At 42.1% G+C, this 23,591-nt stretch overlaps 1 protein-coding gene across 1 annotated transcript in view; it reads right to left on the bottom strand.

The window, feature by feature from the left end:
• The window catches only part of ARHGEF33 (Rho guanine nucleotide exchange factor 33), a 705,710-nt gene that overhangs the window by 398,502 nt on the left and 283,617 nt on the right, over positions 1–23,591 (bottom strand). Inside the window, exon 8 of the mRNA XM_085609742.1 lies at positions 11,413–11,542. Coding sequence (XP_085465868.1) covers positions 11,413–11,542 — 130 coding nt within the window. The remainder of the gene's footprint in view (positions 1–11,412; positions 11,543–23,591) is intronic.

Below are 23,591 nucleotides of genomic sequence, written 5' to 3'. Positions count from 1 at the left end.
CACCTGTTCCTAAATGTCCTTCATGAGCTGCATGAAAACATTTTTTTCTAACAATGGATGGAGGAACACATTGATCTCCACGAAAAATCACATCATTGACAATAGATAAGTCATTTGACACTTGAGCAAATGATCTTAAGGGAACAGGAAGGGAACGTTCTTTGGGCCATCCTGATAAAATCATGTTCTTAACGGCAGAAAGTGTGGCGTCATCACCATAAGCTTTTACCCAATCCCATCGAGAAATACTGAAAGGAAAAAGAACCAAGTCCTCAATTGAAGCAACAACACATTCTACATCATCAAAACTTGAATCAGATGAGTTTTCTTTTAAAGATAATCTAGAAAGACAATCTGCTCTCAAATTATGTCCTCCCGAAATGTGTTGTATGGTGAAGTTAAATTCATGTAATCTTGACAAAATCCTGACTAACCTGGCTGAGGCCTTACCAGTGCCATTACCATTGAGGAGGTGCAACAAGGGTTTATGATCACTAAAAGAATGAAGTGTGAACTCCAGATATACGTTTTAAATTTTTCTACTGCCCATGAGCAGGCTAAAGCTTCTCTCTCAATAGTGCTATAATTTCTTTCAGCACTACTCAGAGATCTGGAAGCAAACCCTATGGTATGCTCTTTTGAACCTATCCATTGACAAAGAACTGCGCCCAATCCATGTTGACTGGCGTCAACAGAGATTGTACATTTTATTCCTGGAGTAAATGCAGACAAAACAGGAGCCTCAATTATGACTTTCTTAACTAGGTTAAATGCATATTCAACCTCACTTGACCAATTAAATTTCTCATTTTTCTTGAGAAGAGAACGCAAAGGCTGAACAATCTGGGAGTAACCCTGGATAAACCGAGAATAATACTCTGTCAATCCTAAAAAAGATTTCAGCGAATCTTTATCAGAGGGAATTGGTACATTTGATATCGCTTGAGTAAGTGAAAATGTTGGTTTTATTCCATTTTCTGAGAGTGAGTGTCCCAAATAATCTACTTCCTTTGCAAAAAATCTACATTTGTCTTTCCCTAAAGTTACACCAACCTCCTTAAAGCGAGATAAAACTGCCCTCAAAGTATGAATATGATCAATCTTGTTTTTTGAAAAAATAAGAACGTCATCCTGATACGCTTGTACAGATGGTATATCTCTAAGTAGGTCATCCATAAATTTCTGGAAAACACTGGCTGCAGGAGCCAAACCAAAAGGAAGTCTTAAATATTTATATGCTCCGAAAGGAGTGATAAATGTAGTAAACTCAGATGATGATGATGACAAAGGAATTTGATGATATGCACTCCGTAAATCAAGCAAAGTAAAGAATTTTGAACCAGATATACCAGTGAGTAAATCTTGAATTTTTGGGAGAGGATGACAGTCAATGATTATATTCTGATTTAATGAGCGAAGGTCAGCACACAAACGAATGCTAGAATCCTTCTTTTTAACGATAACTATTGGACTGACCCATTGTGAAGAGTTGGTTGTCTCAATTATGCCTTCAGAGACCATTTTATCTAATAATTTTTTAAGATCATCTTTAACATTTAAGGGTATTGTCCTTAATTTGTGAATAACAGGGATTGCACCCGGTTTAAGCTTGATTAAGTGTTCATAGTTTTTAATTTTCCCAACTGATTCCTTGAACATCTCTGTAAACTCTGAAATAATACTACTAACTAGATCATTTAAATTTTCTGACACTAATGAAATGGAGACATCATTAACTTGTACTGGAGAATCAGAACCTGGGACTAGCTTAAGGCCCATTTTTGCAAGATCTTGCCAACCTACAATACATCTTCCCTTGATTGCAACATATATTTTCGTACAAATGCACCTTCCCAAACATGTCACATCTCCCATAAAATAACCCAACATGTCAATGTCTTTGCCACCATAACCCTTTGGAACAATATCCAGAGTCTGCCATCATGCTAAAAGAAATGTTATTGATCATAACTTCGCACGTAGGTTCTTTTGCACGACTATTCATTGATGACTCCTCATCAGTATCAATTGCGAGAATTATCTTTTTCTCTAAAGACTGCGACGAAATATTAACAGTGTTAATATCGAGGTTTTGCAGAGACGAGTCAACAGAAGCAATATTTATGTCTGAGTATTCCATTGAAGAGACAGCACTGACTTGGACAAATCTCTTGCTCCTACAAACTGTGTAGAAATGTCCAATCTTTTGACAATTTGAACATTTCTTTCCAAGTGCCTGGCAAATAGGACTGTTCCCAAGATGTGTTCTTGACCCACATCTATAGCATGAAGAAGTCATTTTCCTTTGAAAAGGTTTTACAAAGGGTTTAACAAATTTGTGTTTTGCAGAAATGGCATTGACTTGTGATTCATTCTGTGAATTTGCTGAGAAAGCCGTTTCTTGTGAAATGCATTGTGATGAAATTATAGATAACTCAATGCTTTTAGCCATATCTTTTACCTCTGATAATGTTGGATCACGGCAGCTTAAAATTCTCTCTTGTATTTTTTTATGATTACACTTGTATACAAATTGATCCCTGATGACTATATCAAGATAAGCACCAAAATTGCATTCTTCTGCTAAATTTCTGAGAGCCGAAATAAACTCTTCCACTGTTTCATTTGGTTCTTGTTTTCTCGCATGAAATTATATCGTTCAAGCATAACATTTGGTTGTTCCAGAAATTTTTTATTCAGTCTTTGGACTGAGTCAGAAAAAACATTCCATCCATCTCCATTTCCAGGCGGGGTAATACCGGGAGAAAGATTATCAAATATTTCCCGTCCCGCTTTTCCCAAGTGACTATACAAGATTGCCAACTTTCTTTTTGCAGAATAATCATCTGCATCAATTGCAACCAAATAACTCTGGAAACTGCGAAACCAGGTTTTCCATATTTCCTTGGGTTTGCCAGATACAGGAAGAAATTGTTCCAGAAGCACAATTTGTTGATTTGCTGCCATTATATTGTATATTATATATTTAAAGTACTATTTTTGCTGCTTTAAATAAAGTTGCTTTTCAAACCAGTATTAATGACAAAATGTAACTCATGTACCATTGAATATATATATATATTTTTAAATTGTTATTTTCTTCGCTCTTTTATACTTGCGAAAATAAAATTAAAAAATACCTTTCGTATTTTCCTCAAAATTCCTTTCCTTCTTGTGCTTGACACCTTTTTCTTTCCAAATGCAGGCTTTGTATCTCAAATTTGCATAATTAGCGTGTATATCGCTGAAGAATATACACTCTGCGAAAGCCTGTGTGAAGTAATCTCTTTCCCGATCAAATTCGTTCGCTCGTAAGCTCCGTATCTATGGAAACGAGCTTGTTGTTTCCTCAAAATGGCCGCCGGTTCGCTCTGTGCGTGATGATGCGCAACGTTGTGTTGTGTTGATCACGTTGCTATGATATGACGTTGGAAGCGTGAGGCGTCAGATGAGAGCGTTATCAAAAAACTTTGGAAAGCACTCAAAATTCCGCCAATGGCTCCCCCGTGAAGGTAATGGATCGCCGGAAAGCACACCAAATATTTCGTAATGCTGCCAACATCAATTCACGCTTTGTTTGAAGAGGTATGGCGTGCAAGTTTGGTGAAATCTTCCTTCTAATGAAATCGTCGCCAAAATGTAAAGTACAAATCCAAGGAAATGAAGGCAGAATATAAATAAAATGTCTGTATCAATAATCCTTGCTTAAAAGCAAATTTATTCTTCAGGTTAAAAGGAAGTCACTGGAGCACGTCTGTTGCGGCAGAAATCCAACTGCAGACTAACATTCTTCAGTTTGGCATTCTCTGCCGCAACAGCTGCAAGACACGAGCACTCCTTGAAAGTAAACACACTCTCAAGAAGCGCACGCTACAGAACACAGAATGTAGAACAAGAACATGACATCAAGGTAAACCAATGTAACACATATACCTACGTACTCTACACCAGGTCATTTGAGATGGGTAATTTGCCTGCTTCCTCCTGTAGGACATTTCGTTTGAGGCAGTTCACAGACTAGTACTGCTTTAGTATTTATTCAAAAGGTGAAAAATCTGTGGTTAGAAGGATCTTTCAGAAGAACAAGATATTTACCTTTGGTAAAGCTCATCCTGGTAGATACTCTAACAGCAGATTTTTCACCGAACCTCCCAACTTCCTGTTCTGTGAACTGGACTCTATTCCACCTAAAAAGGTCTCAAGAATAGACAGCTGCAAGCTGGTCAAAGCCAATTTGCTGTTGGGATCTGCGTCTGGTGGCATGGACAGCCTAGAAAGCAACTGACATCAGAGTACACAAGTGGCTCCTATATGCATGAATCCACATACCGGCACACAGGGGTACTACTTAAAATGTTTCCAGATCCAACCCGATCCATGGGGAATATTCAAAAGAGGAGTAATCTGGGTTAGATAGAATATCTATCAGAAAGAGCATTAGAGAAGGTAAGCAATTTGTTCTTTGAGGTTTCCCGCCCCCTCCCACTCCCTTCCTGAAAGGAGATTTGTTCCTATACTTGACAGAAGTAAATCTCTCATTTTCTAGTTGGTAATGGGCTGAGAATAAGTTTGTGCATATCAAACAAAATCGATAGGGTAACATTACATGTTATAATCTTACAAGTGTACAATCATGTTTTGCGAATTTGCTCTAGTAAATTATGTCATTTACAAACATAAGTTCAATTTACCGGCATCCCGTGACTCTTCAGGGCTGTCGAAGCGTGTGAGTTCAAACGAATGGCGGATAAGTGGACGGTGCGCGGTAATGCCACGGCCATACAAGGAGGAAAGAGTAGCAATTTCAATATGAGTGTCCGTAATAGGGTTGGATGACGGATGCGTCTGTCCAGAGGGTCAATCGTGGGGAGCGGAAGAAGTGGATGGCTTCGTCTCGATTCCGGTAATAGAATCGAGACGAAGCCATCCACTTCCACTTATCCGCCATTCGCTTGAACTCACACGCTTCCTGATTACGTTTACTCAGCCATGGTCTTTCTTCGACAGCCCTGAAGAGTCACGGGATGTTTCCCGCTTGACGAAACACGTGTCGGCTGGTTTTTTCCTGTATATCTATTGAAGAAACGCATTATAAAATTTCATTTGAAAGACATTTCTGGTGTTGATCTTTACATTGTGTAATAATTACCCATCCAAATGATGGTTTTACATCATTTACTTACATCTTGAAAAAACCTGTGCGCAGAACTTGTTTAAAATTTTCTGGTGGGGGTCTCCTACCCTCAATCTCGCAGGTGTTCTTTCAGCCAGGGTTTGTTTTCCCCTGATCTTGCAGCACCGTAATTACTTTCCAATTTTTGACCTTTTGTGTGATTTGTTTGAGCGCCATTCTTCCTTTTTAAACTAAAACCCTCACTGAACCCATGAATTCATTGTTTGCTAGTATCAAGGGGGCAAAAGCATTTTTCACCCAAGATCTCAAAACAGCATACCATCAGATAGGATTGTGGAGGGCTTCTAAGGATTTTATGACATTCATTGCTCAGATGGTGCTTTCAGGATTCAGCAAATGACATTTGATTTTCGATTGACCGGCTCCATCTTTCAAAGATTAGTTCAATTACCAGTATTCCAGGACAATATGAGTGTAAATGGTGACCGTGAAAGCATCATGCTATTTAGGGAAAGGCTTTAAGCATTCTGTAAAAGAGGGAATTGATTTTCATTATGAGAAATATGCAGTGAAGTGCAATGAAATCACCTATTTTGCGTATGTGGTAACAGGTTCTGGTATTTCTTCAAAACCAAACTTATTCAGTGCAATAAAAGATGTTGCATCTTTACCATTGCGGCAGGTGCTGCTGGCTGAAGCACCCGCCGCAATGTTAAAAATGCATGTAGTGCGTTTCCCTGCACAACGTGGCAGGCACCATGCAGTGCCTTCCATGTAGTGCATGGAAATGTACCCCTCCAGTGCAACACCACCTCCCCCAACACAAGGGGTCCTGCAACGGGCCCCAAAATCTAATCCCTGCCAGCTTTTCCATGGCGGGTACACCGCCATGGAAAGGCTGGCTACAGCCAGCATTGTAATTTGGCGGCTGGTGCCTGCTAGGTACCGCCACCATTTTCAAGATGCTGACCGCTCCTCCAGGCAATCAGTATGAATGCCTGTGGTGGAAACGTGGCGGGCGGTCTGTGCGACCGCCGTGAACCTTAATCGATTGCCCCCGCCATCGTAATTTGGCGGGGGGAAAATTACTGTCTGATGGCAGAGGGCCTGCCACCGCATGGCTGGCGGTGGTGGACCCTCCACCATCGTAATCACCCCCTTGGTTTGAGATAAGCTAAAGAGAGAGTTCACCCACTTACTATTTATTTAAAATTCAATTCAATGGTGAAGTGGGATTTTTGAAAATGGTGAAGTTGGAGTTTTAATAAAGATACAGGAAAAGTAATGTTAAAATTCTTATACTTTACCTGCCTGAAGCACATGCAGGCTAATTAGTATTGTCCTGATCATAGTTGGCCTGTCAGTGCTGCTTTGATGAAGTGTGAAATACTGCTCTCAGAGCTCTTGGGTTTGGGCCTGGCAGGGTGACTTACAGGAGGAATGTGACCTAGCTTAACCCAATCACAGCTGTTTAGGAAAGTTCAGGATCTTCACTAACTTAAAACGTATCAGGGGAGACCTGTAGTTTTAAAGTTGAGTGAAATGGGAAGTCTGGAAGAGAGGGGACTTTCGATCCCAAAACACACTTTAGCATTCTGGCTTTAGTTTCAGTGGAGAAGGGGGCTGGCCTGAGAATCATCTTAGAGTGGCTGAGTGTGAGGGGACTGCTCATTACCTTAAACACACCCCTAAGTGTGCCACCATATCCCTCCTGTGGCAGAAAATGTTTGCCATATTGGATTTATTGAAAATGGGGCACTGTTGGATAGTTTGCAGTGGGGCAAACAGGATGTGCTTCCCTTGGGAACTTTTGGCCCATTGGTCAGGGAGTGTCCAGAAACCACCCTCACCTACAGGTGTGTTTATTAAACAAAAGTAGCACGTCACTCCGCTCCTCAGAACACTTTCTGAACCTGTGGCAGACAGAAGAGGACTGGACTGTATCCTTTGAGGAGAACTAAAGTGCTGGACCTACTTCCACTTGTACCCAGGACTAAGAAGAGGATGGGTCAGTTGATTGACCTCTTTAGTGGCTACAGAGACATAACAAGTTGCAAAGGCCTTTTTCTAGAGTGACCAGTGGACCAGTTACAACAGAACTAGACTGGGTCATGCTGTTGGCCTCAGCCAGAGTGTGTCCTGTCCCCTACAGTCTGTCCCTGAGGCCTGTGAGCCATAGACGTGGCTACGGTGACCTGCCCCACAACCCTGAAATTTGGGACTTAGAACATTTCTGGACTTCCAAGACCTCTGTAGCTTCAGCGGGACCTTCCGGTAAAGGTGACCGTAACATTGATAGCTGGTCACTTAGACTCAATAAGAAGTATTACCTTGATCTTTTCCAGTGCCAGGGAAGGTCTTTAGAGGGTGTTCTAGACCTAAGTTTGATACAGTTCAGGCTGCCCCCATCTCAGCCAAGCTCCAAAAATCCAAAGCAGCTGTTGGCTCCAATTTGACATGTTCCAAAATACACTAATTCTTATTTGTTACTCAGTACACCTATTCCAGGAGGTTGGTTGGCACAGCTGCACTATCAATTCATACATAATGTATTTGTGTTTTAGCTAATTCTGACAGGGAAACAGAATTAGCTGAATTTTTGCAAACCTCTTCATTGGAGTTTCACAGCAGCAAACCCAGATACAACCATTTTTTTGTCCAGGAGTTTCCCCTTTCCAACAAAGTCAGAAGCTTTGTGAATACCAACTAGCCCAGATAGCGGGAAGGAAGTACACTCATGGGTAGGCAACCAAGGAGAGGTGATCAACTAGAGTATATTTCGGCTCTGTTGTTTTTGCACCATCATCTTCCATCTTTAGGTAGCGATAGTAAATGTAATTGTTCATTTTATGTACCTTATTTCCATGTCATTTTTCTTCAGGCAAGTCTTTCATTGATTTGCAAAGCACTCTAGAGCATGGTGGAACAGAGCTTTCAGTTGAGTTCTGCGTTTAGAATCAGCAGCTTCGTGTTTGACAGGCATGACCTTATTGAGTAGCAGGATGAAAATCCCAGCGAGAACTCTGAAATGCTGAGTACGCTCAGTGAATTTTAGACCATAAACAGGTTTCATATCAAATAAACGGAAGTTACTTTGAATAAATGGTCTCTCATTTAGACATATTTATCACAATAGTGAGGAGTGAGAAGCTACAACACAAGGTCCCCCTCCACCCTCCCAAGTGGTACGGACTACAACTAATGTTAGAGGGTTGTCCTATCTTCTCTAAACCCTAAATCCCAAAGGTGCTAGAAATCTCTTGGATTTTTTATATAAGGATCCTCACCCCCAGGTACCACCCGTGGCCTGCTTCATCATTGGCTCCTCACCCACTACACCTAATGTGAGTGGGTGGGCTTGACGCACTTCATATAAGGAGCACTTTCTAAACAGGGGTTATGCTATATTAAAATTGCCTGCAGGTACCTCTGTTTGTGTGTTTAATCTGGGTACCTTTGCCAAGGTTAAAAAAAGGAATAAAAAGTATATATCATTGGATATAAAGACCCAAACATCAAGGTTGGATCGACATGTTTCAGCCCCACTTAGCACCCTTGAGTGTCAACGGGCTTTCTTCAGGATCAATATGAGTCTAATCCCTACTCTACTGTGGTATATTTCCCACTTATTAGCTACTCTAATGCTGTGACACTATCACACACAAAAAAGCATGCATGATAGTACAGACTGAACTTAAGGAAGTGTTCCTCTAGTTGTCTAGAACAATTAAAATGGAGAGATCATTCATCATTTTTCATAACTGGCACTGAATTTTGCCTTCATGCATCAAAGTCAAAGTGCAAAAACATGCTAAGTGAGTGCGTCAAGGCAAACCACACGTGAAATCCCCACACTATACAACTCATAATAAGGCACACTTCACATATAAATGTATTCCACGCCATGTATTATGTGATTTCATGCACACACACATGTTCAAGCAACAGTCAGAGTTAGGTGTAGTGGGTGAGGATCCAATGATGAAGCATGCCACGGGTGGTACCTGTGGGGTAGGATCCTAATAAAAAACCAAGAGATTTCTAGGCCTCACGATCTACCTACCACCTTTAGGATTCAGGGCTTAGAGAAGATAGGATAATCCTCTAATTATTTGTTGTAGCCCTCATCTAGACAGTCAGCTTCAGTTTTAACTGCCATCGACTCTCCGACAATCTATCTCTTACCTATAGGACTCTCTGTTTGCTCAAAGATTCAACATTGTACTTGGACATTATGACAAATTTGGACCTTCGCAAAGAATTATAGGCACATGGTCTGTACCCTAGCTCAATCTAGCTTGTGCACATTCAGTCCCAACATTCATGAATATGGTAGGAGAGTCCTGATTGTTTAAGGTAAAAACAAGCCTACTTTAGCATTCTTCCTGTCAAATTCCAGGCATAGACGTAGCATTACAAGAAGGCATATCTGCAAGCCATCTTACAAATTGGCAATACCAGCGACCACTGTTGCGGTGGTAGTGGTGGTGGATATGGACTGGGAAGTGAGTCGCGGACACACACATCTATATACATATCATCAGTGGGGAAAGCATGTACATAAAACTGAACAGCTACTCACAGAGCCCAAGTATTGATCCACTGCATCAAATAGAATGGGAAACAGCAAGAAAGAACAAAATGGTTTGAACAACCATTACAGGGAAGGGAGGAACCACTATATAAAGGAGGAACGGCCACCTCTGGGGGGAGGACCAACAGAGCTATTCTCCATTTGGAAACCTCCCATACCAAGCCCATTCTTTACTGGGAGCAAGACAAAGCACAGGGCGGGACATTAGTGGGCATGGCACTACATCTCCATTCCTAACAAAACACTGTTCTGCTTGTAAAATGGCAAAACAATGCCAAAACAGCAGCTGGTTTACTCAAAGCCCTCACTTCTTATCTTCAGCCTAGTGGGTTTGAGACAAGCCTTTGGTTGCTCACACTGTTGGGGCTGAATGAAGCGTAGGGGAAACTGCTAAAGCAGCAGCTGAGGTACTTATAGCCCTCCCTATTCTCTTCAGAAGGAACAGTGAGGCAAGTGGATACGTCTGCTGGTGACCTCAGGTACTAGAGGAATGTCACTTTTCCAATTCCACCTCGGCTATACTTTGACCCATAATTTCTAAAAGATATTGGGACTTCTTGTGAAGATCTTTCTGTGGACTTACAGAAGCACTGATGAATCTGAAGTCAACCAGAGGCCATGGAGAGATGATCCTACCAGTATACTGTATAAGTGCAGATACCTACCTATCGAGCTCCCTCATTTGCTGTTTGGTCCATGAACGGACACTCCCACTGACAGATTCCAGAAATTCAAAGCCCTTGATTTCTTTCTCCTAATTTCCCTGTTGCCAAATGATGCAACATATGTATGTGAAACTCAATACAAACGTAATCTGAAATGCAATTCTTTGCTAGGAAATGTGCTATCTCCCTAAATCATGCGGTCCGCACCCTCATGTGCACAAAGGCACTGTCATAAGAAGGATGTAAGCAGTTTTTTTTATAACAAAATTGTGGCATCTGCAACTGACGTGCTATTGCATTAACTCTGGTCTGCACAAAAGCCAGGAGCAGCCGTGTTTCCTGAGCAAACTCGCGTACCTCCCACTGCACTTGTCAGTCAGTGTGTCTTGTTTTCGCCTGTCAGATTCCATCTGACAGCGGTGAGTTTTTGGATACCGAGGCGATAGCCTCATTACTCCACATTCATTTTTGAGTTTTTTAGTCGCTGTTTCGGTTGTCTTATTGATGTGACGCTTTGTCTGTACTTGTGATGAAGGTGCAGCCCTAAGTAGTTGCAGCTCACCACTCAGCTGAGTGCCACTGGCCTGCGTTGCCATTTTGCCAGCTTCTGGAGTGCCTATAGTGATGCTTCCAAAACCTGCTACCAGCTGACATAAAGCATCTTATAGATATTTCTTCTATTTTTCCCTTTTGTCAAGGGCTTTGGATACGTTTAAATTCTCCGAGATGTGGCTCTTTGCATTATTTAATCGCATACGCCCCCTAGCCTAAAGAAAGCCTTCAAGAGCAACACAAATCAACTGCATTATATAATTGTGATTCTATTTGAGGCAAATCAACGCATTTCAGAAATATTTGTTTTTCTAACAGCAGGACTGTGGTGATGTGTGGAGAGGTTCTCACAACAGATGAAGATTTGGTAGCTAGTTCCTAACAATCTAATGCAGATGTTAATTTCTAAAAAAAAGCTGCAAGTGTTCAAATGGTGCTTTTCATGCAATTGAGATGAGCTCGAGTACCTCCTGTCTTTGGTGTTCCTCTTCACATCTGGTGCCTGTAGAGCTGCCTTGATCTTCAGGACTAGTGACAGGTTAAGAACATACTTCCGTTCGGATTCCAGCAGGTCCACAGCTGCATTTTGCCTTTGGCCTTAAAAAACAGAACAAAACACAGATGGTAAGATAACATTGATTTTGGGGTTAGAACATGTGGGGTCTGATCTAGAGTTTGGCGGACGGGTTGCTCCATCACACACGTGACGCATATCCCGCCCGCCTTATTGCAAGTGGCATAAGATGTAATGCACTTGCATTAAATCAAATAGGATTTTCGTCATGTTTATGCTGCAGTAACCCGCCCGCCAAGTTCTAAATCTGGCCCTTAGTGCCTCTTTCAGGGCTCACGTGGCCATAGCGGGCCCCCGCCAATGTGGGGGCTGGTTTTACACCCCTGGGGTACATTTTTGTTACCGAAGGCCGATTTTGCAGCGCTGCAATACCAGCCCCCAGCAACAAAAGCAGCACAAAGCTTTCCACTAGCAATTTACCCCCTTCCCCTCCGGGCCGGCTGAGCTCTTTGCCAGGGCTCGTTTGGGTTCCCAGTCCGTCCCTAGCCCCTTTCCCTTTTTATTAGGTCTGACTTAATAGCATAAGCTGTCTGTTAGACACTTCTAAATAGTACATACAGAGGGAATTTAGGTCAGCCCCCTTACTTGCTGGAAGTGTCATCCATATTTTGATTCAACCCAACTTATACTTACATATGGAGTGGGGCAATGACGCAGCCTCGTTCAGCGACTGCTTAGTTGGCTGTGTCATTCAAATATTGAATCATCTCACAGAACAGCCATACAGTTAGTAGATAATCATTCAATCCGCAAACTGCAAAAAACATGGCTCTTTAAACAGGCGTTCGAGTAACCACTTGATTCAGCTCACTACCCTTCACCTACCCAAGCAGCGCCAAGAAACCAACCCGGTGTAAGTGCGCTATATAAGTCAGATATAACATAACATAACATAACATCTTGAGTGATGACATTTTAATTTGTTATGCTTGAGTCTGCATCGACAGCCTGAGAGGTGAAGAGGGTCTTCTGTGGTGCCTCAGTCATCACACAACCAATAGATATTATAATTAAATGAGTTCTTCTGCAGCACATTGAGCCTCATGCTGTGGAGATCAAAGAGGTACATCCCCTAGGTCATCATTGATGCCAACCATCATGCAAATGAGCCAGTGTTCGTTGCTGCCCTTTTCCAGAGACTCCATACCTTATAACAACATCTGCGACAGTTGTAAAAAAAAAAAAAGACACAACTATTTCGAAAAAACATAGCGTTCCAGAACCCAGAAAAACTATACCTTGCATACGTAAAGTGACTTATTGCTAATTATAAACAGAACAAAATATAATTGCAAAATTATCAAATAGGAAGGGAAATTAAGCATTAATTACTGGAAGTGCATTTAAGGGTTGCTGCTGTAGTATAAAGAATTGTGAATATGCAGACGTAGGACTGAGGACTGTGGGTATGCAAATGCCCTGCTCAGCTATTGGTACACTTCCAAGGGGGAAGCTATGCAAAAGCTCCAATCCTACTGTCAGCAGACAGAGGACCCCAGTTCTCATTGCTTGTGTTCACCTATAGTATGTCAGGGTCAAAACAAAGCAAGGGCTATATGAATGACCTTTGTTTGTTGAAGTGGAAAGTAATGGCAAACTGAGTGAGTGTTTTTACTTTCTTAAGAAAAACATTTTATTGATTTTCTGTAACAAAACATCACATTAATACGAACACTATCATAGTCTGCATTAGAAATGCACATATACAATATTTCCCTGTGGAGAGCTTTAATCTTTCTTCATAAAGTATATGATCCAGATAGAGTCACCATATTTATGAACATCAACAAATATGCACGAAAAAAGAGGAATATTGCACACATTTCCACATATTTATTCCTATGCGAAGAAGTAGAATTTATTATTGAAAATGAAAACATCTCTGCATTAAAAGAGAGAACGAACGAAATGAAGTGGAAAAGGAAAGAAAAAAAGGCAACAATAGGAGTGGGTGGGTATATAACAAACCATATGTATTAACAGATAGCCTCCACTAGATATGCCACACAAGTATTTCCACATTGTGTCAGTGGCGAAGGAAAGGGCATCACCCATCAAATCAACCCACCATCCGTGTCTATCATCTATTGACGTAGATGCCTCTACTTCATCAACAAGGGAACAATATACTACCCCTCACTTTCATCTTGCTCAGTAGGGGGGAGTATTTGACCACAATTATCTATAGATGGACAGTGCTGGAATATTCCATCCAAACTGGCGCAGAAACCTGCTTTCTCATCCCTTCTCAGAATCGCTCCCTCGTATCTCCTATCCTACCCACTTGAGCAGTTACTTTATCCACTCCACAAGGTGAAGTCCATCTGGGGACTTCCAACTCATAGATAGAGTGTCGCCCCCTGCTGAGTGTCAGGCAACAGACAGAAATGGGAAAAATAAAATGATAATAGAACCATTTTTTTTCTCAGAGTTTTATATAGCGCATACTTGTCTTGAAGGTACCCGGTATCAGAGCGCGTTACATGAGCACCAATTGTGTTACACAAGAACACATTCATTTTTGTTAGGCACATAGAGAGAGTAAGTCAGTCTAAAATTAATGCCAGATCAATAAATCAACACGTGGCAGCATTTGCTTTCAGTCAGGGTTAGAGACCAAGTTAACAAGTCCCTGGAATTCTTTTTTTTTATTTTTATTTATTTAAAGTTCCACATGTACATATATACAAGACGAAAGAAAGCATACAATACAGTTGACTTTTTCAACAACAAGTAAAAGAGAAAAAAAAGAAAAAAAAAGGAAAAAAAAAAACCAAAAAAGACTAGTCAGAAAGATAATCAGTTAATGGTTGCCAAATAGCCATGCCAAATTTCTTTTTGCACGTTTTTTTCAACAAGTACATACTAATTTCTAAATAATATAGATTAAATTATTTAGCCCGCCAAAAATCAAAACTCGGGGCCTCGGGTTGTAACCAAGCAGTAGCAATAGAAAGTCGCGTTACAGCCGCAACAATAAACAAAAAATATCGAAATTTAGAAAGAGGTTGTCCCACATATGAAACCCCATCAATCCCTAATAAAATCATACTTGGTGAAACAGAAAATGAAGTGCCTAAAATATGGAACAGAAATCTTTCAATTTGATTAAAAAGGGGACATAAAGAGGGGCAAGAAAAAAAAATGTGTACTATATCAGCATTGCCAGCTTGACAACGAAAACATTCCCCAGATTTTAAAGTTTGTGAAGAGTTGCCCCATTTCATGATAACCGCAGGGGTATTGTATAAATTAAATACAGTTTTAAAGTATTGGGCTTTTAACGAAGCAGAATAAAAGATCTTGTGAACAATGCTAATAGAATCTTCAATATGAATAGAAGGAGATGAGAGCCGAGTCCTCCACTTCGCGTTAGTTTTATCGAGATCATCTAGTCTAGAATCCAATAATATATGGTAGAAAGAACCTATTCGTAGTTGGGATCTTACAACATCTATAATACGAATAGAAACAAGATGAGAAGTATGTTTCTGCAAGAAGTCCCGAATTTGGAGGAATTAAAAAAATTGATTATTGGCTAAGTCAAAGTTCTTTTTAAGTTCATCAAAAGAAAGAAAAACACCCTCTATAGAAACAAAAGCCCCAAACCGTATAATCCCTTTGATGTGCCATTGGCGCGCTATTGAGTCAAAAAAAATTGGAGGTAACAAATGAGGTGCAACCAGAGGAGTATAAACTGTGTATTTGGGAATATGAAACATCTTTTTAAGGCTTTTCCAAACTGAAAAAGCAGAGGCAATATTTTTAAAACGAGTGCGTATATAATAACTGCCATCGACTTCACTTTGCAAACAATTCTTAGCAAAACAACCAAGAGCCATCTGATAGATAGAAGGGGCTTCTGCGGGGTTAACAACTTCTTCCCCTGTAAGAAGAATACGCATCTTCAAAAGTAAACATGACATTTGATATAGTGTGAAGTCAGGGATCGCCCATCCAACACGGGCAAGTGGTAGCGTCATCAAACGGGAAGCTCTACGAATCTTTCCAGGGGCCCATAGGTATTTTTCACATACTGACTGAAGTTGCCGAATCTGAGGCTTTTTGACTAGTAAGGGGACAGCACGAAAGAAATAGAGTACTCTTGGTAAAATAACCATTTTTAACAAGTTGGATCTGCCCACAAGAGTTAAATGGAGACTCTGCCAAGAATCCAGGGGGGACTTAGTCTTATCCAAAATGTCATTCCAGTTAGCTGTGATCAAGTCATTCAAATTAGATCTGATCTTAAGGCCAAGGTACAGCACTTCCTCCACTACCCTAGGATCGGATGCTGTAGCTGGATTTGTACAGAGACATTGAGTCTTGGCAGTATTTAACTTATAGCCAGAATATCTACCAAAGGAGTCAGCAAGCTGTTCAATAACCGGCAAGGCAATATCAAGGTTGGAAGTAACCACGGTAATATCGTCCGCATAAGCAAGAACACTGTAGGGTAAGTTCTGAGCAACAAAAGGGGGGATCTGGGTGTTTAATTCCAGCATTTTCACAAAGGGATTAATATAAAACGTAAAAAGAAGAGGGGAGCAAGGACAGCCCTGACGGGTCCCTCTACAGATCTGAACCACCTCTGATTTGATTCCCATTGCATCTTCGCGGTAGGGGCCCGATAAAAAATCTGGAGAGCACGGATAAAACCACCCCCAAACCCCATACGCACCATAATCTCCCAGAGAAAACTCCACGCAACCCGGTCAAAAGCCTTCTCGGCGTCGAGCAGGACGAGACCCAGAGACCTGGACTCCACCTGCGCGACGTCGAGAAGAGCAACAACCCGGCTAACATGATCCACCGTGCCACGGCCAGGAACAAACCCGTGCTGCTGTAATGAAACCAATCCAGCAACAACCGGGGCCATTCGATTAGCAAGGAGTTTGGCGTACAGTTTGCCATCACAATTAACCAGAGAGATAGGACGGTAGGATCCCGGCTGATCAGGCGGCTTCCCCTTCTTAGGGAATATGACAATATGCGCATTGTCCCAAGATCGAGGAGGGGATCCCTGCCTAGCCGCCTCAAACGTATTCAACATATCCTCTCGTAGTTCATGAAAAAATACCTTGTAAGCCTCCATAGGGAGGGTATCTGGCCCAGCAGCCTTACCCGAAGGCATTTTAAATAATGCTTGATCTATTTCCTCAAATGTAAACGGCAAATCCATTTTCTCTACATCTGCCGGATCTAACTTTACCCAAGTCAATGCAGGAAGCCCCAGATCCAAAGGAAGGTCCCCGAAGTTCGGTTGACCATATAACTCAGAGTAAAAAAGGTGAAACACCTTTATAATAGACTGAGGATCGTGAACTAGTGAGCCTTGAGCATCGTAAATAGAATTAATCTTTGAAGCCTGGCTTTTAGCCCGTATTCTTTGGGCTAAGAATTTCCCTGAAGCTTCACCAAATTCATAAAGCTGTCTCCGGTAAAGATGGTGTTTAAGTGCGATCTCCTGAGCCCATACAAGGTTTATATTAGCCTTGCACTGAGCAAGCTTCGCTAGGGTTTCCTTAGGATCCACTACAGCCCGTAGGTGGGTGGCGAGGTCCAATTCAGCGTTCCGAAGATGAGAAAGAAGGTCTAACATTTTTTGTTTAATAGACTTTTGAACAAATAATCCATAACTAGGGACCTCACCCCGAAAACAAGCCTTAAAAGCGTCCCATACACCCGCTGGGGAGGCAGAGCCACAGTTAGACAAAAAAAAATTCTGAATCCATTTTTTCATATGATCAACAAAAAGAGGATCATGTAGCAATTTCCTATCAAAGGAGAAAGCCTTAACACCTCTAGGAACAACCACATTATGAAGAGAAACAACTAAGGGGGCATGGTCAGACATTAGCCTCGGGAAAATTTGAATTTGAGTACTAGAGGCCCAAGCCACAGGTACAAAAAAATAGTCTAAACGAAATAATTTATTGTGAGGAGGAGAGAAAGAAGTATACCCAGGATCTTGCGGATAAATCAAATTCCAAACATCTGCCAACCCATGATCATCGATTAAATTATGAAGAGCATGGAAAACTTTAGGTTTATGGCCCTTATAGACATATGAAGAAGAGCGAGCCCAGTCGTCAGATAAATGAATGTTCAAATCTCCACAGACTATTAGTGGAGTAGGCCAGAGAGCAAGTTCCCCATTTAAATAGTTAAATATGTCCGGTTCATCTGAATTGGAGCCGTATATGGTACAAAGGGTAAATCTTATCTTCCCGACTAGACATTCGAGGATTTCCCAGCGGCCATGATTATCTACCAAAGAGCGCCCCGGAAGGACTAGAGAGGGTCGAGCTAAAATAGCCACCCCTCGCATTGTATCAGATTGTTTAGAGGTAGCAAGTATAGTATACCCCAAATCGGTTAATTTCTGCCGATAAGACCAGGAGATGTGTGTCTCCTGCAAACAAATAATATCAGGATTGATAATTTTTAATCCAGCCTGGATCTTCTTACGCTTGTCAAAATTATTAAGCCCACAGACATTGTAAGAGCCTATTCTTATCCTCATATTAGCCATTTCTAACATATATTAAGTTACCAATAAGTTTAAACCTTTTCATACAAAAAACTAATAAGCAAAAACAGAGACCAAATAAAAATCTGAAAATGTACTGTGGAACACATTTTTTAATTATCTATCCACCATGAGCCCTCCCACAGCCACCCCACCCGACCTCCCTTCGGACACCCACCCCCCCCACACCCGCCCTTCCCTAAGGCAATGGGACCTAGCTCCCAGTGATGGGAAGCTGGTGGCGCTCCCTGTGATGCCCCCCTAAATTCAACAGCATAAAAAAAAAGACAGCCTACTGAGAGAACCTATTTATATGCCCAGCTTGTGCCATTCCTAGTTCAAGAGCCAGCCTTAAGTGAATGTAAATAATCTTTGGCCTGAACCTCAGAGGAAAAAAACGTATTCTGGCCCTGATAGACAATTTTTAACTTTGCAGGGTTAAGAAGGAATGCTTGACCCCCCTGGGCTTGGAAGAGAGGTATTAGTTGGCGGAGCTGCCACCTCAGAACAACTGTCTCATGGCAAAAGTCAGGCCTAACAAAGAAGTTGACCCCTTTGGCGGATCTCTTCTGGTTAGGTCTAGCTAGATCATAGACAGCTTCTCGTGCAAGAAAATTATTTATAGAAATCAGAATGGCCCGGGAGTAGGAAGTCTCTAGTCCAGGACGAGCAGCTTGCGGTTTACTATGGAAGGGAAAGCGGTGGGCTCTCTGGATCTCAATCTCCCAGTCCCAATGGGAGAGTTCAGGGAAAACCTCTACAAACAACTGGATGACAAATTGTCTCGTATCGCCCCCTTCTGCCCCCTCTGGAATACCCAGAACCCGCAAGTTATTACGTCTCATCCGGTTTTCCAATTCGGATAATTTCCATGAGACGTCTTCTTTCTGGGCCCTTAACTCACTGACTACTCCTCGCTGTGTTGCTGCTTCGTCCTCCAAGATAGATATGCGAGATTCTGTCTCCCCTACTCTGGTGCCTATCTCAGAACATGTCTTATTTATGCGTCTAATTGCGTTTTGCAGCTTGCGGCAAGCCCCCTGGGTTCTGGCATTCTCAAGTCTTGACTCAGCCCTATGAGAAAGCATTGTATCATATATCATTTCCAAGGTAATCGGTTTAATAGGATCTGAGGGGTTGGCGGCGGCTGAAATCCCCTCCCTCCCTTCATTGCCAGTGGTTCTGTGGTTGAAAATGAGTAGTCCCAGGCCAGATTCTCCACCAGAGGGTCAGGGGCGGTATTGACTGGTGCGGCATTTACAGACATTGCCTGCCTGTTTAAAGATTTAGTTTTGCGAACAGTGCCCTCGAGTGGGGCCGAGTTCATATAACCGCCCCTTAAACAGTCATCGATCTCACCCTGGCTAGCAGACCCAGCCTCATACTCAGCCCAGTCTCTGTTAGTAATATCCTCGTCATCGGAGGTTGATGACGCATCTGAGAGAGAAAAAAAGTTATCCAGCGCATCATTATCATGATTAGGCTCAATCCTTTCTGTGGCCTTGACCACTGAACCTCCCTCTCCCCCACTAGCCCCCGTTGGGGCCTCAGCCTCGAGGATAACAGCTGGCGCCTCAATGGCCCTACAGGCAAGGGAAGCAGAAATAGCAGGAATAGTGGGGTCTTCAAGTTCCATGATGCATCCTGCCGGTTGAGTATTCATCGTTTTCTCAGAAACTGCAATGAGGGTTTGTACTCCCTCACACTCTTGACCACGAGGGTGACTTGATTGAATACCAGTCAGGAGAGGATTAAGGTTAGGGGGCGCCTCCAGGGGAAGCCCAGTGTTGGCAATATTAGACGTGGTTTGTACCGAGTTCTTCAGGGAGCGTTTTATAAACAGAGGGGCAGTAGTCTTAATAGAGTTAGCAGAAGAAGTGGCGGTCTTACCAGTAGATATCTTCATAGTATCGGTTAGGCCGTTGTCAAAGGGAGACTTCTGGAACTTCGGAGGCCCCCCGGGATTTCCCGAAACATCAGCGCCAGTCACAGGCTGCGCACTACGGAGCTTACTACTCCTGGCCACAGTCTTACCAATCAGTTTAGGCGGCATCTTTCCGCGAGTCTCCAAAGAATTACCGAGAGCTGGAAAGACAGGAGCGGTGCAAAAACACTGAGCGAAAAGGCGAAAGGCACAGACAGCTCCGAGTCACCAGTTGCTTCTGCACGAAATCAGCAGGGGTGCGGCTGCAAGCCAGATCATCGCCAAGGAGCCACAAACGAAATCACCTCCTAGAAGCAAGCAATCAACTAAATCCGCATTTTGCCGCCGAGAGTCAAGCCTCTCAGTAGTGACATCAGTGGGAGAGCATCAGAAGCAGGGAGAGCTTCAACCCAGCTCACTCGACCGAAGCATCGGCCGCCATCTTGCCCTTCTTCCCCACATATTCCTCAGTCCCTGGAATTCTTACAGTATTTCTACCTGTAGACTTGAGTGTTGATTCACCAAAATGCCGGGGTAGCAAATGTCACGTCACATACCCTTTGACCTTAATGACCTAATTTTCCTTGACCCTGATTTCTCCAAGAAGTCATGTGACATGTCCTTACCCATGATGACATAATTTACATTAATGTGGTTCCATTATAGCTGCATGAGAAATATAACAGCACAGACAAAGGTGTATTTTAGATACCACCTATATTATGCTGTTGACTTGATCTTTGAAATATCTACAACGTACCACTTATTCTCAATTGTAGTGAGTAAGCAAAGCAAGAAAGCAGGCCCCCTCTACTAGGGGTGTTCTACCACTGAGAATTTCTTTAAAGAATGTGGTCAAATGAAGAATTTTGGAGCACAATTTTTGAAAACATTTTCTAAAATACCATAGGCTCTAAAAGGGCAGACATTATATTTTCAAATCCTATCATAGTGTGCCCTGCCAGTGAACCCTGACTCTCCTCAGGAGTTAATGAATAAAGATAGGGAACGGTTGCACTCACAATTTTAAAGTACTGGGTGTTTCAGGTGATCTTTGTGTAAGATCCTTTGGTGCTGGTGAGACCACCTCCTAATCGATGAGGTGTGAAATAAATGACTATCCAAATGCGTCTTAGGGAAAGACGTCCTCACTCTAGCACTCCGATGCGGAAAATCCGCTGTTTAAAACAGGTACGACCATAGGTGGCTTAGTTCATTGCTTGTTTAATGCATATTCAATTCATATGGCTATTCAAGAAGTATGATAAAGCTCATACTGTCAATGGTTATTCAGTCCACATGGAGGTTCACAAATGTGTTTCCATTGTTTTAGGCAAATCAATTTTCCAAATATCCCCGATGCATTTCGGGACTCGCCCTTCCTCAGGGGATTCTACAAAAGACAAAATGGAGGAGGACATAAGGCTATGGTCCAGGATGTAAAAGGGCTTTAAAAACCTAAATATAAGTAGATGGTGGTGAGTGTGTTGTAAACATGCGCAACCAACCAGTGCTTAGTGGTAAACGAGTAGCAAGAAGGATACTGGCTTAGAATTCGAAACTTGTAGAAAATATAGAAAGGCTTGTGGAGTGGTATTCAGTGATAGAACTCGGTGCATAAAAAGCGAAACACAAGGGTGTGGGAAACTCGTTGCGCAAGGTAAATGGTGGAGTGAACCAGAGAAAAACGGAAGCGAGTACGCTTCTGTTAACCAAAGGCGAAGACGTAAATAATGCTCAAAAGTGTTATCCACGAAGTGCACGTGATGTAATTAGAGTGCTTAAATTAAAGAATACGACCAAGAACGATCAGTGTTACCTGAATGGCTCCGTAAACGTGGGTGTGCGAAAACCTCGTCCAAATGAGTGTGTAACGTGCAGCTTAAACCCTGGAACTGAATACTATGTATCCGGAAATGATGAACCCGGTGAAGCTCGAAAGTGAGTCATGTGACTGCTAGAGTGAGAAGAAAGACTAGCGTGTATGTTCAGGAACCACGGTTACCATCAGAAAGAAACAGTGAATAACATAAATAAATACATAAATTATCTTCAGTGTGTCATGACACATAAATATGTAGAGACAAATCAGCAAAATAAGGTCTGAACATAAACTCTGGAATGAATGGGAAAAAAGGGGTTAAACATGTGTGAATTACGATGAATGATGAAAACAAATATTCACAGTGCAACAGTTTACAGATGACAACTAAATTCGAGACGTTCATTTAACCCGAGTGGGTAAACAGAGTTCAGTCTATTTATCCAATACAACTCGCGTTTAAGCTGTACGTTACACACTCATTTGGACGAGGTTTTCGCACACCCACGTTTACGGAGCCATTCAGGTAACACTGGTCGTTCTTGGTGGTATTCTTTAATTTAAGCGCTCTAATTACATCACGTGCACTTCGTGGATAACACTTTTGAGCATTATTTACGTCTTCGCCTTTGGTTAACAGAAGCGTACTCGCTTCCTTTTTTCTCTGGTTCACTCCACCATTTACCTTGCGCAACGAGTTTCCCACACCCTTGTGTTTTGCTTTTTATGCACCGAGTTCTATCACTGAATACCACTCCACAAGCCTTTCTATATTTTCTACAAGTTTCGAATTCTAAGCCAGTATCCTTCTTGCTACTCGTTTACCACTAAGCACTGGTTGGTTGCGCATGTTTAGAACACACTCACCACCATCTACTTATATTTAGGTTTTTTAAGCGCTTTTACATCCTGGACCATAGCCTTATGTCCTCCTCCATTTTTTCTTTTGTAGAATACCCCTGAGGAAGGGCGAGTCCCGAAATGCATCGGGGATATTTGGAAAATTGATTTGCCTAAAACAATGGAAACACATTTGTGAACCTCCATGTGGACTGAATAACCATTGACAGTATGAGCCTTATCATACTTCTTGAATAGCCATATGAATTGAATATGCATTAAACAAGCAATGAACTAAGCCACCTATGGTCGTACCTGTTTTAAACAGCGGATTTTCCGCATCGGAGTGCTAGAGTCAGGACGTCTTTCCCTAAGACGCATTTGGATAGTCTCCTCAGGAGTTGACAGCACTTTTTCAAAATGTGCTATTGATGCCACCATATGTCAAAAATTAACTCCACCGTGCCAGGGCTAGCATTTTTTCATGGGTGCTCCCATATGCCATGGGTGCCGCCCAACATGCCAGTGCCGAAATGTTTCCATTTATGCCATTCATACACCACACGGGACCCATATGTCAAAAATTACCCCTGTATGTCAAAGCTACCATTTTGTCATAGAAATCCCCCTCCCATATGCCTGGTTACTCTCTTTTATGCCAATAATTACCTCCAATGTGTTAGCACCAGCATCTTTCTACAGGTGTTCCATATGCCAAGAATTACCTCTAGTGTGCCATTAGCAGTATTTTAACAAGGGTGTCCATTATGCCAAGAATGGCTTTAGTGTGCCAGTGACAGTATATTGTCACAGGTGTCTGTCATGCTAAGGCCTCAAGTATGCCAACACCAGTATTGTACCAAGGGATTCTCTATAAAAAAAGAATTACCTTCGGTATGCAAGGGCCAATGACAGACTTACAAGCATAACACCACATTCTACCTCACACTCACG

Source organism: Triturus cristatus, chromosome 6, assembly GCF_964204655.1.
Source record: "Triturus cristatus chromosome 6, aTriCri1.1, whole genome shotgun sequence".
Lineage (NCBI taxonomy): Eukaryota > Metazoa > Chordata > Amphibia > Caudata > Salamandridae > Triturus > Triturus cristatus.
Note: the sequence above shows the minus strand (reverse complement) of the source record. Positions and strands in the feature narration are given on the sequence as shown.